This window comes from Macaca nemestrina, chromosome 15 (genome assembly GCF_043159975.1).
Source record: "Macaca nemestrina isolate mMacNem1 chromosome 15, mMacNem.hap1, whole genome shotgun sequence".
In the NCBI taxonomy this organism is placed as follows: Eukaryota; Metazoa; Chordata; class Mammalia; order Primates; family Cercopithecidae; genus Macaca; species Macaca nemestrina.
This window is the reverse complement of record NC_092139.1, coordinates 22,365,905-22,383,169: the sequence shown is the minus strand read 5'-3', so window position 1 is coordinate 22,383,169 and position 17,265 is coordinate 22,365,905. Positions and strand designations below refer to the sequence as shown.

Genomic DNA, 17,265 nt, shown 5'->3' with positions numbered 1-17,265 from the left:
AGAGATGAGCTATGTGTATATCTAGGAGTGTGTGTGTGTATTTATACACACATACTTGCTGGTAAATGTGTATCCCTATATTGTGAGTCCCTTTGTTTATAAATGTGTGTCCCTTGGCACTTACAATATAAGGATACATGTTTATAAAGAAATAAGTAATAATTGTGAACTGTGGTCCACGTTATTCAAAAATGGGAAGAGATGGTAGAGACAGTGGTGAGTGGGCAAAGTCCTATCTGAAGGCTATTAGGCACGGCCCTTCTGAGGTGGTAGCATTGACATTGATACCTGTAGTAGGAGAATGAGTTGGCCACGGAAGAGGAAGTGAAAGAGCTTTCTGGCAGTTAGGAACTCTGCGTGCAATAAGCCTGAGCCAGGTGACCCTGGCATGCCGGAGGACTGTAAAACAAGGCCCGTGAGACCAGAGGAAAAAAGAGAATGGGAGGTGCAAGTCTTTCAGACCTAAGGTAGCAGTTTGGATTTTATGTGAAATGCAGTAGCTCTAGAAGTAAGGTAATAAAACTATGAGAGACATTAAAGAAAACCTAAATAAATACACAGAGATTGAATACCATAAAGATGTCAATTACCCACATATTGTTCTATACATTCAAGGCAATTCTAATTAAAAAAAACAACAGATGTTTTCATTAAACTTGATAAGTAGATACTAAAGTGAAAGAGCCAAGGGCAAGAATAATCAAGATATTGCTGAACAAGTATGAGGAGGAGGAATCTTCTCTACCAGAGATTAGGACACTGGGAAGCTGTAATAAATATGACTATGCATGGTTACGGTCCATGGAGGCCAGTAGAATAGAGAGTTCAGAAAAAAACTCATGCATATAAGACATTTTGGCAGAAGTCAGATATGGCCTGGTAGAGCAGGGAAGAAGAGACTATCAAAAGGACTTGGATCAAGTGTTTACCAATGTAAGAAAAAAATAATTTTTTCACTCCATCTCTCATCCTATGCAAAAATTAATTGTAGATAGATCAAAAACTTAAATTTCAGGAGCAAAACTATGCAACTTTTTGCAGAAATGTAGGCAAACATCTTTCTCACCTTGGTTTAGGGAAGAATTTCGTTAAGGACAAAAAATGTGTTAACTATATAAACAAAGACTGAAACAATTGGCTATAATTAAGGACTTTTGTTTTTCAAAGATACCTTAGAAGAAGTAAAAACAGCAAATTACATTTGAAACTGGGAAAATATTATCGAAAGTATATTTTAAAACTATTACATATCAATAAAGAAAAGAGCATATAACCCAGTAGAAAAGTAGGCAAAAGACATGAACAGATATCCCACAGAAAATGAAATACAATATTCAACCTTATTAATAATTGAGGGAATACAAAGCAAGACAACAACAAGATGCCATTTTATATTTATTTAGTCAAAATGAAGAATCTTGACAACACCAGTGTTGGAGAGGGTTTGAAATCATAGGCATTCATAATTTGTTGGCTTGAGTGTAAATTAGTGCAACCAGTTTGGGAAAGAGTTTGGAATATTTTTGTAAAACTTAACATTCATTGACCATATGACCTAGTTTCTAGATAGAAATTCAAGACAAAATCTTGCTCATATACAGGAGAAGGTATGTACAAGGATGCTCATTTCATCACTGTTGGTAAAGGCAACATTCTGGAAGCAACCCCAATATCTAAGAAAGGATCATGGGTGAAAGTTTTGTAGTATCTTCATGCAATGGAGTATTAGACAGCAGTCAAGATGAATGGACTACAGCTGTACTCATCCATGGGGATGAACATTTGCAATACAATATGGAATAAAAATGTCCCAAAAGTTTATACACAACTTAAAATCCTTTGTTAAAATTAAAACACTAATAAAACAATATGTTTGTAAGGAATTCATACAAGTAGCAAAACTATATAAAATATACAGGAATTATATACAAGATTCAGAGGAGTGGAGGAGTCAGGAAGATGGGATGGGGAGATGTGAATGAGCAGATACAAATGTGCTTATGTAGATCATAAGTAAATGTTAGATGTTGTCAACATTCTGGTTGTCTTTTAGTTGGTGTGTTATTGAAAAATGAATGAATAAAAAAAAAAAAGAGATTCATGTACTAACCAATACGGAAAGAGTTTCATGAAACTAGGAGTGAGATGAACCTCATTTTGGGCATCCAAGTGATAGTTCATAGCAGAGAGTAGTTCTTGAATCTCCCTGGTCCAAGCCTCCTAAGCCACAAATGTGGAAACTGAGGCCCAGATTGGGAAAGAAACTCACTAGTTCAAGTACACTCTGCAATGTCTAACCAAACGTCAATCTTAAATTTACTGTTTGCATAACCCACTATTTGATGTGCAGTAATACACACATGTTAAAAACATGCATAAAATAAAACAGAACAAGAAAGCAGTGACCTTTCTTTATGCCATTTTGAAGGACCCTGGAGACCTGGTATGTATGTATGTACGTACGTACGTACATATTGAAACCATAATGACGTAGACCAAGATCTCATACTTGGGTGTCAGTTTTAAGGAATTACTTTTTTCTTGGTAAAGAGTAAGGAAAAGCAGTCAAAAGAAAAAATGCCCATTGACTTAAGGTGAGGGGAGAAAAGCCACCTGCTAGCTCCTGAGCTAATGAAAAGATAAGCAACGAATCACAAATTTGAATTCCAGCCTCCAGAGACTTCAGAACAGAGGCTCCAAATGTCCTGATGACAGACGAAAATATGCAAACACTCTTCATTTTGTTCTGACCAAAACAGAAGCAAAAGAGCCAGTTAAAAGCAGCAAATTCATGTTGCATTGCCCAGCCTAGGCGGAATTCCAACAGGGTAACACAGTAAAACATCTGAGATGAAAAGAGAACAACTTCTGATGTTTAAAGAGACACTTAGCAACTTAAACACTGCCTCTGGGCACAGTTTATTGAGACGACCACAGCAGCCAGAGAGAGAGTTCCATCTCTAGCCATGTGGCCATGTGCACAGGAGGACACCCTACAAAGGCCTCTGGGTGCACATGCAGTGCATCAAAATGCAGTTTCTCTCCCAGATAAGAAACATGAAGAGAGCCCACGCCCTGACAAATGCAGAACTCACTCTTCATTTCCTTCCCTTCTCTCTCCTAGGACACCTGCAGATACATAGGATTAAACTTAACCTGGAGATTTTTTTTTAAATCCCACATTTTTCTTTAGCAAAACTCTGGAGTCAAATTATGGCAGACATTCATGTTAAATAGCTGGGAGCCCACTGAAATGAAATAAAGTTTCTCCCCTGATGTTACTATGGCACGCATATGAGGTGACCAGGGGCCCCTCTAGTCCAGGAGAAAACAGACATAGCCCTGTGTCTCTGATATCTGTCAGTTAACTCTCCAGTGAAATAGAACAATCCTAAGGATGAAATTGGAAAAAGGGATACATCAAAGGATGAAAGCTTCACATAGACATGCCACCAAACATACAATTATATGTGTGTATACATGTGACAGTGTACAACTACATAAACTCATGAAATCATATGCTTATACACACACACACCAACACAGGCATACTAATTCACATGTGCACACTGCAGGAATATTTTTCATGCAGCAACCTTTGTTGTTTTCTACAGCTGAACTGAATGATTAATGTTTATTGTGAAAACCTCACTGGCAGGAGAACATGGTTTGCTGTCCTTAGGTAACAAGTGCTATGCATCTGTTGATTTCCACTGTCAAGTTACCTGGCTCCATCACAAGTACCTGTGTCATAATAGGAAAGAAGAAACACCCCAAGGCAAATATCGAGGCAATCCTAACATACCACAAGTGGATGACCAACAGCTCTAATGGGCCCACGTCCATAAATGCAAGTCACTCACATCAGAACGCAACTTCTTTTCCTTCCAGATTCTGAGTGCCAGAAATCATTCTTTTCAACCAGAGCTGTTTCTACTCAAAAACACCTGTCAGCTTCCCTGTCAGCCCAAATGACCTGTATATGGCATCTAACCAGGGATGGCTGCATTTTTCAAGTTTCCGGAGGGGAAACATCTTATGAAGGTTGAATGATGAGCCATGGGCTAGAAAAAATGGCTCCTAGACATCCCAGGGCCCTGACTTTTAAGATTTAGGGAAGGCCTCTGGGCAAATCTATTAAGTTTTGTGTGCGCACATGTCTTTTTTAATCTCACACACACAAAAAAAAAAAAGAAAAAAAAGAAAAAAAAAACCACAACAGGACTGACTTCTACTATTCAGGAGACAGAAAAAGATTTGCAAGGGAAGGTCTGTTGTGGGCTCTGGCATCAGAGTTGCAAGATGCCATTAGTAACATGTAAAGGGATATTGACATAATGATACCTCCCTATGTGTCTTCAGTTACTCCACACACTGTTTAGCAACCTTGAGGGAAAAAAGACCAATGTTTTTTAAAGTCAATCCTTAAAAAACTTAGCACTTAGCATCTGCCTGTGCATGAGTGAGTTGGCTGTAACGTAACATCAGATAGAGGTGGAGTCTGGCAGAGTGAGAGTGAAGATAGGTTAAGCCAGGATCAAGACCGTGTTTATTTAGCAGGTATTTAGCTAGGATTACATATCAGAGGAGACCGATTGGATTCATTTCACACAATACTTCTTCCCAACCCTGGATGTTTTTGAGAAATTCTCAAGGAACTTAAAAACAACAAACAAATACAGCACATGGTGAGAGCCTCCTCCTCTAGAGATTCTGATTTATTTGGACTGCAATAAGGCCCATCCATCCATCCCTTCATTCATTCAGGTATCTAGCTGCCTATTTATTTATCTATACATTGTTTCAAGCTCTCAAGGTATGATTTTTTGTTTGTTTTTGTTTTGTTTTTGAGACAGAGTCTCGCTCTATTGCCAGGCTGGAGTGCAGTGGCACGATCTTGGCTCACTGCAACCTCCGGCTCCTGAGTTCAAGCGATTCTCCTGCCTCAGCCTCCCGAGTAGCTGGGATTACAGGCATGCGCCACCACACCCGGCTAATTTTTATATTTTTAGTAAAGACGGGCTTTCGCCATGTTGGTCAGGATAGTCTCAATTTCTTGACCTCGTGATTCAGCCGCCTCGACCTCCCACAGTGCTGGGATTACAGATGTGAGCCACCACACCGGGCCAAAATGGACTTTATTTTTTAGAGCAGTTTTAGCTTCACAGCAAAATTGACCAGAAGGTATCTCAAGGTGTGATTCTAATCTTCAGCCAGGCCTGAGAACAACTAAATTAGTTAGACTAAAATAATCATCATTACCCCTTGCTAAGATAAAGCATAAATCCATACATTTATCCAAAGAATATTTATTGAGTACATACTATGTGAAAGCTACTATTTTAGGTCCTCGGGACACACTGAAAGGCAAAAATAAATATAGCCTGTATTAGTTATTTCTTTCTTTTTTTTTTTTTTAGACACAGTCTCACTCTGTTTCCTAGGCTGGAGTGCAGTGGCGTGATCTCGGCTCACTGTAGGCTCTGCCTCCCGGGTTCACGCCATTCTCCTGCCTCAGCCTCCCAAGTAGCTGGGACTACAGGCATCCGCCACCACGCCCGGCTAATTTTTTGTATTCTTAGGAGAGACAGGGTTTCACAGTGTTATCCAGGATGGTCTCGATCTCCTGACCTCGTGATCTGCCCGCCTCGGCCTCTCAAAGTGCTGGGATTACAGGCGGGAGCCACCGCGCCCAGCGTGTATTAGTTATTTTAAGAACAAATGCTGTCAGGCTGAAGACCAGGGTAAAACTGATGTTGCAGTTCCAGTCTGAAAGTCATCGGCTGGGGAATTCCCTCTTATGCAGGCGAGCTCAGTCTTCTCATCTATTCAGACCTTCAGCTGATGGGATGAAGCCTCATCCATGTTATGGGGAGCAATCTGCTTTACTCAAAGTCCACCCATGTAAATGTCAGTCTCATCCAAAAACACCTTCACAAAACCATCCAAAGTATGGTTTGACTACCAGTCTGTCAAACCGTGGTCCAGCCAAGTTGACACATAAAATTCCCCAACACAGGACCCATGCCTTCACCAGGGTTCAAGTCTGTTGCGGGGCTGGATGATATTGAAGTACACAAACAAAACAAGTGCAGATTGTGGAAATGGTACGAAGAAAAGCAAGTTGTTAAGAGAGGAAACAGAGGGGAACCTGTTTTGGATCAAGTGGACAGGGGAGGGAAAAAGCCTCTTGGAGGTGAAGAAAAGGAAGGAGCCAGTCCCAAGGAACGTAAAGAGTATTAAAGGCAGAAGGAATGACACAGAGTGGTGAGGGCTGCCAGGGACTGGGTAAGCTTGGGAAATGCCAGGAAGCTGAAGGAGCCGGACTGCAGTCACCAGTGGGAAGAGGAGTGGCAGGTGAAGTTAGAGAGGCAGCCGGGGCCAGATCATTCAGTACCTTGAAGTTAAGATGAAGCCAATGCAGATGAGGAACAGGATCAGATTCACCTCTTAAGATGTTCTGTCTGGCTGCAGTGTGGACATGTGGAACAGGTGAAGTGTGGAGGGGGGTGGGCAGGGAGGAACTGAAATGCTCCAGGCATTTGTGGGGGGGTGCTCAGAACAGGATGTGGCAGTGGAGATGGTGCCATGCGGCCTGACCTGTGTCTATTTTGCCAAGAGAAATAATCAAACTTTCTGGCGGATTAGCTGTGTGGCTGCTGGGGGCAATGGATGACGCTCACATTTCTGGCTTGAACAATTTAGAGGAAACAAGAGCTTTTTTCCTTGTTACCAGTCTGGCTTGAGTTATACTCAATAGCGGCCTGCATTATGCAAATCATGTGTCCTAATTAACGTAGATCCAGTTTGAATTATGCAAATTCTTGCTGCGGGCTGTATTAGTCACAATCCAGCTGATTTCCTCCTGCGTACACTACCTCCTGCCCATCTGGACCACATCCCGTTCTCCACACTGCTCCTCTGTGGACCAGAGTCATGAGCCAGTCTGGGGTCAGTGAGCCCTGAGTGGTCAGTGCAGCAAAGCTGAAGGATGGGAGGAGGTGTGCTCATCCACCCAGACAGAGCCAGGAACCTTCTCTGGGCTTTGGTCTTTAAGAGCTTCCTTGTGAGCCTATCCACCCAGCTGGTCCCTCTCTCCATCCATGTCTGTGTTGGCTTTCGTTCTGTTCAGAACTGTCTCAGAAGACGCTCCAGCCTCCTTGTAATGCATTCTGATGGCTGGTTGATTCCTGGGGCCCGTGCTTTTTGTTCAGATTGAATCCAACCATCTGTGTGCTGAAAAAATATTGACAAACCCTCCAACCTATTGTACCTTTTAAAGGCGCTCCCATACAGGAATGCTGCCTTGTTTTATTGAAGCGAAGTCTGTTTTATTTAACTCTGAACGCCAGGCACCTAGAATAGCTTGTAAGATAAATGCCAATCAACTCTAGCATAATCAAGACACCCATTCCTGCCTCATTAGGGTCTTCTCATTCCCTTTAAGCTTCTCAGATTTATACACTGTAATTAGAAACTTGGTGATTTTGACTGCTAAACAGAAAGGCTTACTGGGAGGCTTCGTATGTCTGAATTTTAAATATTTTCACACTTCGTTAACCCAGTTGCAAGTGTAACATCTTCTGGCCCAATTCCCTCACACTGTGTGATTTTTATTTTTGGACAAAGACGAGTACAATTAATTGAATTGAAACACATATTGATTACTGTTTTCCATGAACTCTGAACAGCTTGTCTCTGAATGATTTTATTGAAGGGTTTTCAGACAACTGTTTGGTTGGATTGCTTCCCTTGGTGACCTCATTCTGGCTATAAGTGCCTGTCTGCAATTGCGACGGTCTGTGTTCTTGGTGAGTTGTGGTTGTTCCCAAGAGCTGAGTCAGAATGAGAGAGGCCACAGCACCCTTCTGCACATCCACACCCTGATTAGGGAACCCTGATGCCTTAATCAACCCCAAAAGAGGGTTCTGGAAGAGTCTATGCAGATGTCATGATTTCCATATTCCTGATGTAAATACTCAGCTGTTTGGGCCTCCGGTGAGCAGGAATATTCCTTGGTGCATTAAATAATCACATTATTCATGCAATGACTACAATGCATTCACCAGGCAGAGCTTTCCAGACCAGTTGATATCCCCTTGCCACTTCTACCACCCTCTTGTACAGATCAAGATTGTGAGATTTGAGAATGATTCTTAAACCTGTACTTTTTATGCTTTAACGTACACACGAATCACCTGGGGATCTTGTTAAGAAGACTCTGATTCAGTGGGTCCAGGCTGGGGCCTGAAATTCTGCACCTCTAACATGCCTGCAAGTGATGTGAATGCTGCTAGTTTCTGGACACAAGGCCATTGGTGCTGCCTCTGTCTGTGCATGATCTGTCGCTCTGTTGTGGGAATGATCGTAGAATTGCATTCTGCATCTCCCACTCAAGTGCAAATTCCCAAATATCTGAGGCCATGGTCTAATTCATCTTAATATTTCCTGCTGCAGCTCAGATGACACTGGAACCAGAGGGCTCTGACGAGGATTCTGAGCTCCCCTTTCAGTGGGCAGAGAGAGAGTTTGAGGCTGCAGAATGAGACTGTTTCACAGCCCTGGAGTAGTAATAGGGTCAGGGTGAGACACCCACCTTTCAAGAAAGGTGGGCCCAGGATCTAAGGGTCCATGGCTCCAGGGTGCTCATCAAGATAAGAACTCATTACTGAAAAGAGGGTGTCAAAGCTGGGTTAGCAACAGTAAAAAGGCAGCTGTAACAAAGATTTCACATCTTCTGCCCAGGTACAAGGTCTTCTAATAAATAGTTCATCTTAATATCATAGATGATGGAAATGTCCTTGCCTCCTGGTGCATTTTCCAGGTGTTTCCAAGATGCTTGTGTCCCCACCATCTCTTATCCACACAACAGCTGGATGATCTTTTAAGAATATAAATTGGATCCCTTCATTCCTCTGTGTAGAACTCTCCTAGGGCTTTCCATTCCTATCAGGATAAAATGCAAGTTCTAGGAGTCCTGGCATCCCTGGCCCTAACCACCCATTCCCCCATACGGTCTCATCACTGTCCTCTGTGCTCAGGAAGCCCCAGTCACTCTGGTCTCCTTTTTACTGTATTTTTAAGACACGCCTAAGTGATTTCCACCTCAGGGCCTTTGCACTTGCTGTTTTTAATTCATATGTCATCACTACTTTACCTTCAGAGACTTTGGCTGGCTTATAGGCAAGAATTAAACAGCAAAGAAACTCCAAAATGATGTAGAATCTTTGATTTTGTGGGGTTGACACAGATTTATTTTCCCCTTCATTCTTACCCAGTTGAAGCCTAGAACAGTCTGACACCTTCATATTAGAAAGAGAGGACTGAAGACTGGAGACAGAATGGGACTTAAAGCCACTCACATTTTGGGGAGCGGAATTGTCCAAGGATGCACCCAGAGGTTGTGACTTGGACTTGTGCAGAAGGAAATTTAATCTTAACTACTTGGACCTGCTGTATTTAACAATAACATAGTTATAATAATGAAACTTCCCTCTTTCTCCTCCCTTTCTTTTTCTCTGCTTTTAACTTTGCTGAGTCTAAGGTTGTATATAAGAGGCCACAGACAATCCTGAATTTCTCTTCCATTTGCATTATCCTATTTTTCTTTGTAATAAAATACTCTTTTTTGAGGCCAGAAGAGGGTAATTTGTAATTTATGAATTTCTCTCTTGAAATTACAACTAGAACCTAATTTAAAAAATCAAATTGGTTTCATCTAATTAAATTTGTAAATTACCTCATAAACACATGCTTTGTTATAAATGTTTTTAAAAGCAAGGTCTCTTGCTTACTGTCTGGGACTGGATTGGGTTGAGCCCAGAGTAACAGGTACTTCTCATCTCTCTACTCAAGAGAACATACTCTTCTATCAATTGCCAAAAGTTTCTCAAGAGTAGTATGTTCCAGAACAGTGCTTCTGAAACCGTAATGCCCATAGGAATCACCCAAGGATCCTGATAAACTGGAGAGGACTGAGCTGCTACATTTCTAAATAGCTCCCAGGTAATGCTAATGCCACTGGTCTATGGACCACGCTAAGTTGCAGCAAGGGGCAAAACATCTGTACTTGCATTTAGGAGTCCTGGGTTTGGCATCTGGGTAATATGACCTTGGTCTTTTCATTTTAACCATCTGCACTCAATTTCCTCATTTTTATGTAATGATAACAGCTAACATTTATAATGTTATTTCTAAATGCCAAACACTGTGCAAAACCTATATTTAATTGGATCTTCAGAGTAATGCTATAAGGCCATTTTATTATTACCTTGATTTTTCTGATAAAAGACTTAAGGTTCTGAGAGGCCACTTGATGTACTCAAGGTCACAGAGCAAGTAAATGTCAGAGCAGGGATTCAGATCTAGGCTATATGGGCTCAAATGTCACCATCCTTTTCTTAGGCCTCACTAGCTTTTGATACACATGACCACACTCATGTTTATGCTCACAATACAAAGGCTTAAATCTATAACCTCCTTAGCTGTCCTTACAGCATCCCTCAATAATTTTGGCATATTCCCCAAAAGTAGCCTCAAATGCTTACCAACAAGTCAATCAGTTACAATACTCTGGTTGTGGTTCTCTGCAATTACAGCCCAAGTCACAGCCAAGAAGCTACTTGAAGATATCTTTCATCATAGTTGTCTCCCATGGAATCCACGGGAATGCCAACATCCCTGGCATCTGATCTCTGAAAATCCACAAGGCACCGGATTCACACGGAAGTGAGAAGGACATGCTGCTCTAATCTGTACCCACCTTTGTGTGCGGGGTTCAGAGACTGCACTATATAATAATGCCTCAATTACAGGAGGTTCTACTCAAACACAGAGTCTAACTCACAGTTGTGTTTGAACCCTTGCTCTCCCTCTTTCTTCTTATCATGGAATTTTAATCATGATATTTCTAATCCAGTCTAATGCATCATCCTATTAGAGGAAAATGTATATTGCTCTCAAGGATCCAGTCTAATGCATCACCCTACTAGAGGAGAAAGTATATTACTCTCAAGGAATAATCTGTGTAGAGATATGACTCCATCTGCAGCATCACCCTACACTAGTGGTTTCCAAATGCAGGTATGTACAAGGACCAGGGCTTTTCCATGACAAAGTTGCCATCAATCCAATGCAAAATTAGAAAAATTAATGTGACTGTCATGAGTTGGTAAAACATCATAAATTTATTCAATTTGAAGGATGGACTTTTATTCTGAAATTATATCCTTTTATATTTTTGGAATTATGTCTTTTATAAAACGATGTAAATAAGAGATGTTAAAGTACCCTAGGTTACCCCCCCCAGACCTTTTTAAATGCTACTGGCCTGTGAATTCCAAAAGTCTTCAACATCTGGCACAGAGCATCTTTTACATAACAGTACCAAGTAACTTAACTTCCTAAATCAAGGGTCCTTTCCTTCTGCTTTACAAAGAAAAGCTTGCCAGGCACAACAGATCTTCATTTCATTTAAATATGTGTGTGTGTGTGTGTGTGTGTGTGTGTGTGTGTGTGTGTGTGTGTATGTGTCTGTGTATGTGTCTGTGTATGTGTGTGTGTGTGTGTGTGTGTGTGTGTGTGTATGTGTCTGTGTATGTGTCTGTGTATGTGTGTGTGTGTGTGTGTGTGTGTGTGTGTGACTGTGGTCTCTGCTTTACAAAGAATAGCATGTAGATTTGAAGTGATTGGATTTTGTTTCAGTTAATTTTCCAGTCCCTGTCTTTCCCAAAGGGGTTTTGAAAACGTACTAGGTAAGGTGTATAGGTATGAGTACCTGCCCTCCTCTTAGGGTACTCCCCAGGAAGAAAGCTTCTCTCAAGTGTGTGGCCTGAGAAAGCTCATAAGTGGTGGGGATGGATGTTTGTTTCCACCTTCCATGTGGTAATCCTGAGAGCTGCACCAAGCTCCCTGCAATTTCTAAGAGGAAGATGTTAGCTCTCCTGAGGAATGCTACTTTTAGTGAGATAAGGTGTTTTCTTAAGCACCTTGTACATGTTGGATAATCTCCCTCAGAGAGTTCTCAGGACCATCTACGACTCTCTAGAGAAGTTATGGGTCTGTTAGATTAATCTTGAGTACTTTTCCTTCATCAAATACTCCTTGACTTTTCTCCCCAGAGCTCACCTTTCCTTATGGCAGCAATATTCTTCCCCCAAGCCCACTCCCTATACATGCATGCTTCTGCATGAGCACTCACTGGCTTAAGTCTCTTCATTGTCCTGTGGTACATGTTTTGGTCTGGGATGCTTGTGTGTTTCCCCCTCGTCAGACTCCCTAGGGAAACCCTGAAGAAGTAATTACCACCTTTATTTTACAGATGAGAAAAATGAGGCTTAAAGAGAGGAGGACGCTACCAAAGGTAACTCAGGAGAAGGTGGAGCTACTAGGACACTAGGCTACATCATTCCAGCTTTGATATCCATGCCCTTCCCTCTGCATTGCTATGGGTTTCCATTTGATCTAGTATCGCAATCTTATGATGTGTAAGAACACAAGGGATGGAAGAAGACTCAATCTTACTCACATCCCAGTACTTGAATCTTAGCTATATCACCTTTGTTGGAGATTTTTTTTGTTTTGTTTTGCAATAAACATTCATACAGTTTGTCTTATTTATGCAACTTTTCTGGAAGGCACATTGTGTTGGCTTGATGGGTACATTCCTGCCTGAGTAGGTTCTGGTTCATCTCTGATACGGTAAGGTCCTGCTGATGCTTGGAAAGGGGGCTTTGGACGCCATCACCTGGATGACAAAATATGCCTTGGACACAGAGCATTTTAAATCTCAAGCATCCTGTGTTCCTGCTGCAGAGAATAACATTGGGATTCTTTTCAAAGCAAAGGGACCGATGTTCGTAGAGTGAGCATCATGTGGGTATTGCAGTTTCCCAGATGAACTTTCACTACTGTTTGGCAGGCCTGGGCCTTCTCTTCTACATAAGAACAATCTGACTCCCTGGGTTTTGGCTCCTTTGTGGATGAGGTCAGTCATCACCACTGTCATTTCAATGCATGGCATGTACAAATTTCTTTGTCCTCGGGGCTACCAAGACAGTTCCACTGTGTGCCATTATGTTTGCACCCCATTGTACTGTCTTCTTTTATTTATTTATTTATTTATTTTTTTGAGATGGAGTTTCACTCTTTTTGCCCAGGCTGGAGTGCAATGGCACGATCTCAGCTCACCGCAACCTCCGCCTCCTGGGTTCAAGCGATTCTCCTGCCTCAGCCTCCTGAGTAGCTGGGATTACAGGCATGCACCACCATGCCTGCTTTGTATTTTTAGTAGAGACGGGGTTTCTCCATGTTGGTCAGGCTGGTCTTGAACTCCCAACCTCAGGTGATCCACCTGCCTCGGCTTCCCAAAGTGCTGGGATTACAGGAGTGAGCCACCGCGCCCAGCCCCCACTGTACTGTCAGAAACCTTTTTACAAGTCACATCTTACTCACCTTTATACCTTCAGTGGAATGGGTATTCACCAATGTCAGGCTGAAGTGACTTGAATAAAGCTAAGCCAATGGATGCAGCACAAGGGACCTCCTTACCTCATAGAGCGTGATGACCCCATTGGTCTCATTGGGAGGTTTCCACTGGATGTAGATCTTCTCCTCAAAGGGCCCCCCTTGGATGGATTCTAGAGGAACAGCTCCTGGAACTACAGAATGGAAAAGTTATGAACTTGACGTCACCTTCCACATCATTTCTCTAGCCCCACTAACCTAGAACAGGGGTTGACAAAGTTTCTATAAAGAACCAGACAGTAAATATTTTAGGTCTGATGGGCTGTACATTCTCTATTGTAACTACTCAACTCTGTCATTTTAGCACAAAAATGGCTATAGATAATCCATAAATGAATGGGTACAGTGGTGTTCCAATAAAACTTTATTTATGAAAACAGGCATGGGCTGGATTTGACCCATAGGCCATAGTTTGCTGACCCATTTTCAGAAGGCTGATCAGGCTTTTCATCAGCAGACTGAGCAAGTCGGTCTATGAACTGAACCTGATAAGGGTAGAAAGGACATGAGCAGTTTCCAGTTCTGCCAGAGGTGGAAATCTGAAAGGAGGTCTTTGCTTCAGGGGTGTCTAATCTTTTGGCTTCCCTGGGCCACACTGGAAGAAGAAGAATTGTTGTGCGCCACACATAAAATACACTAACACTAACAATAGCTCATGAGCTAAAAAAAAAAAAAAAAAAAAAAGAAATTACAAAAAAAATCTCAGAACGTTGTAAGAAAGTTTATGGATTTGTATTGGGCCACATTCAAAGCCATTCTGGGCTGCACGCAGCCCAGGGCCCGCTGGTTGGACAAGCTTGCTTTAGGATTTGTATTTGAGAAATGCAAAGTGAGCTTCCCGTCATCTTACCAAGCATCATTTTCTTTACTCTGCCAAGTTTTCTCTAACTTTAGGAAGTGCTTCGTCAGTTTCCTGACTAATTCCTGAATCCAACATGAACTATATGGCTTGAAACCCCAATCCAATTAGAAGAAGCACGCCTTGCTCCAAGAAGGCAGCTAGCTTGACTTGCTGTTGAGTCCCAATGCCTGGCATGAAGTAGATGCATAATAACTGTTTGTTGGTTGAATGAATAGGTGAATGAATGACCTATGCCAGCATTTTGCCCTAATGAGTGCAACCGTTCCTGGGGCTCCTTCTGTAAGCCAGTCAGCCTTCCTGCCAGCATCCTCCTGCTGGATTTCACTATTCTTACAACAGTCTGGAAGATGGTGAGCCAGAAAACAAATTATTCCCCAAACTTTCTGCCATAACCCCTTAGAAATAATGAATTTCAGTAAATTGTTACCAGATCTATTTATATTTTGGCATTATAAAAGCAGGTACTTTCACTAAGCACTTACACTTGGACTTGAATTTTACCTACATTATTTCACTGAAGCGACAGAACAGCTCTGCCCAGTAAGTATTATCTCCTTTGCGTCAATAAGAGAACTGAGGCAGAGAAAATGGAATAACTTGCTGAAGGTCATATGGCTCTTAAGTTGTAAAGAGGGAGCTAAACACCTGTCTGTGAGTTTTAAAGCATATACTCTTAATCATCATGCTACGCCTCTCTACATATAGCCTTGGCCATATGTTGCAATCAGTTCTCCTTTGTTAAATTAAAATATGTTCAGTTTTGCTCATTATGGACATGATACACAGAATTTGTTGAATATTAAGAATATATAAAAAGTTTAGAAAAAGAAAAAAACAAAATTACTCATAATTCAAATGTTCAAAGATATTTTCCAATCTTTTTACGCATATAAAATTTTATTTAAAAAAAGATATGCCTATTCATATATATATATATATTATTTTTTTAAAAACGTTAACTCCTACTGTGCATATTGCATTGTGACCTTATTTTATCACTAAAGAAATTGCAGACTTAAAAAAAAAGGGTGTTCTCTAGGGTCATACATTTTAATGGCTGCTTAGAGAGGGCGTTGCCCCTTTATGGTCACTGATCCTTTATTATTGGGCATTAAAGTTGGTTTGAATTTTTCATGACTTTGAGCAATGCTGGAATGAGCATGCTTATAGGTAAGTCTGTATGCAACTCTGCAGATAGCCGTTAAGATTAACGCTTCGGAAATCAACTTACTGGGCCAAAGTAAATGAACTATTTTATTTTTAAGGCTTTTGACATATATTACCAGATGCCTTTCAGAAAGTTTGTACCATTCTGGACTCCCCAGCAGAAGACTATGTCTGTTCTTGCCAACACTGACTATTTAAAAAATTAAGTGCATGTGTATGTGTATCTTTTTTAGAATACTGGAGAGTACAGATTTTGTTTTTAGTTTAATGAGCCATTTACATTGCTTCTTTTATGAACAAATTATCTATACCTTGTGCTCATTTTCCGGTATGGCTCTTCATTTCTGCTCATCTTTGTCTTACGGGCTTGTGATTGTAATTTCATTTTAAGGACATAAGCTTTCTTGCATAGGTTGCAAATATATTTTTGCCAGTTTTTTGTTGGCTTTTAAAATCGTTTATGTATGCAGAAGCTTTTAATTAGTCAGGTATCCTATTATTTTCCCTTATCCACCCTTCCTTTCCAGAAATATTTATTATGTATTTAATATGATCAAGGTACAGTGATGGACAGTAGAGATGCACCAATAACAACAAAATAGAGGTGAGCTCTATCCATGATAAAGCTCGTATTCTGGAAAGAGAGACAGACATTAAATGATTATACTCAAAATTAATTCATTACATTTTTTTTAAATCAGGACTCTGACATAAAGGGATATGGTACTAGGAGAATTATTAAAAGCAGGGAAAAACCTAGAATGGCAAGTTAGGATATTAAATGGCACACAGATTAGAGTTGCTGGATAAACAGAGTCACCAGGGCAAAATGGGGAGGAGGTGTTGTAGTGTGGTGGATAGCTTTGTGAGGTTAAGGGTGGAAGGAGAAAAATCAGTTAGGAGGCTGTCTTTGTCATCCCCGGGAGAAAGAATTGTAACTTGGACTGGAATGACAGTAGTGTAGAAGAGAAATAGATTGTATAGGAGATTTGGACTCAGAGGATGGCAATGTGGAAGATCAATGGACTGTGCAGAAGATTTGGGGATGCTAAACTAACATGACTTGATGGTGATAGATAAGAGTGAAGGATGGAAGGGATGTGTCATGGAGAACTGTAACCCTTTTGTTTTATACAACTGGGGGATCAGAATGCTGTTTATAGAGAGGGAGCCTTAAAGGATGACCAATTTTGGAGAGGAAGCTGGTGAGCTCAGTTTTTGTCATACTTTATTTCAGGTATACATAGAACATCCAAGTGGCAATGTTGAGTAGCAGTTGGATATGGGAAGACTGGGGCCAATGTTTGGAAATGGAAACCGTGGGCAGGGAATAGATGGCAAGAGTATAGAGCAGAGAGAAAAAAAAATAGGTCTAAGACTAAGTGAAAAAGAACTCCAGGATTAAAAATTAGGAGGAAAACGAATGGAGAAACTGGGAGTCAGTGTTCAGAGAGGCAACCAGAAAACCAGGAAGGTGAGCTGTCATTGCAGCATCCCAGGAAGGAAAGAGGCTCAAGAAGGTATCGGTCAGCAGTCACAAATATGGCTGAGTAGTCAAGTAAGATGTGGTTTTAAACTTGCCCATTGAACCTACTGTCCTCAAGGTGACTCATGAGCCAAGCAAGAGTAATTTAAGGGAGAATGTTGGCATCACAGGTCATCCTGAAGAGGGTTGAGAGGAGAGGGGAAGGTGAGGTGAGGCAAGTAAACAA

The 17,265-nt window shown here is 41.2% G+C and overlaps 1 protein-coding gene across 17 annotated transcripts in view; it reads right to left on the bottom strand.

Annotated features, from left to right (window-relative positions):
• LOC105496374 (protein tyrosine phosphatase receptor type T) overlaps positions 1-17,265 on the bottom strand; it is a 1,121,698-nt gene that overhangs the window by 362,170 nt on the left and 742,263 nt on the right. For all 17 annotated transcript variants that reach the window (XR_011613330.1, XM_071079282.1, XM_071079290.1 and 14 more), the window contains exon 9: positions 13,549-13,658. Coding sequence is in view for 16 of the 17 variants with exons in the window: in XM_071079282.1 (XP_070935383.1) it covers positions 13,549-13,658 (110 nt within the window). In the remaining variant the exon portion in view is untranslated. The remainder of the gene's footprint in view (positions 1-13,548; positions 13,659-17,265) is intronic.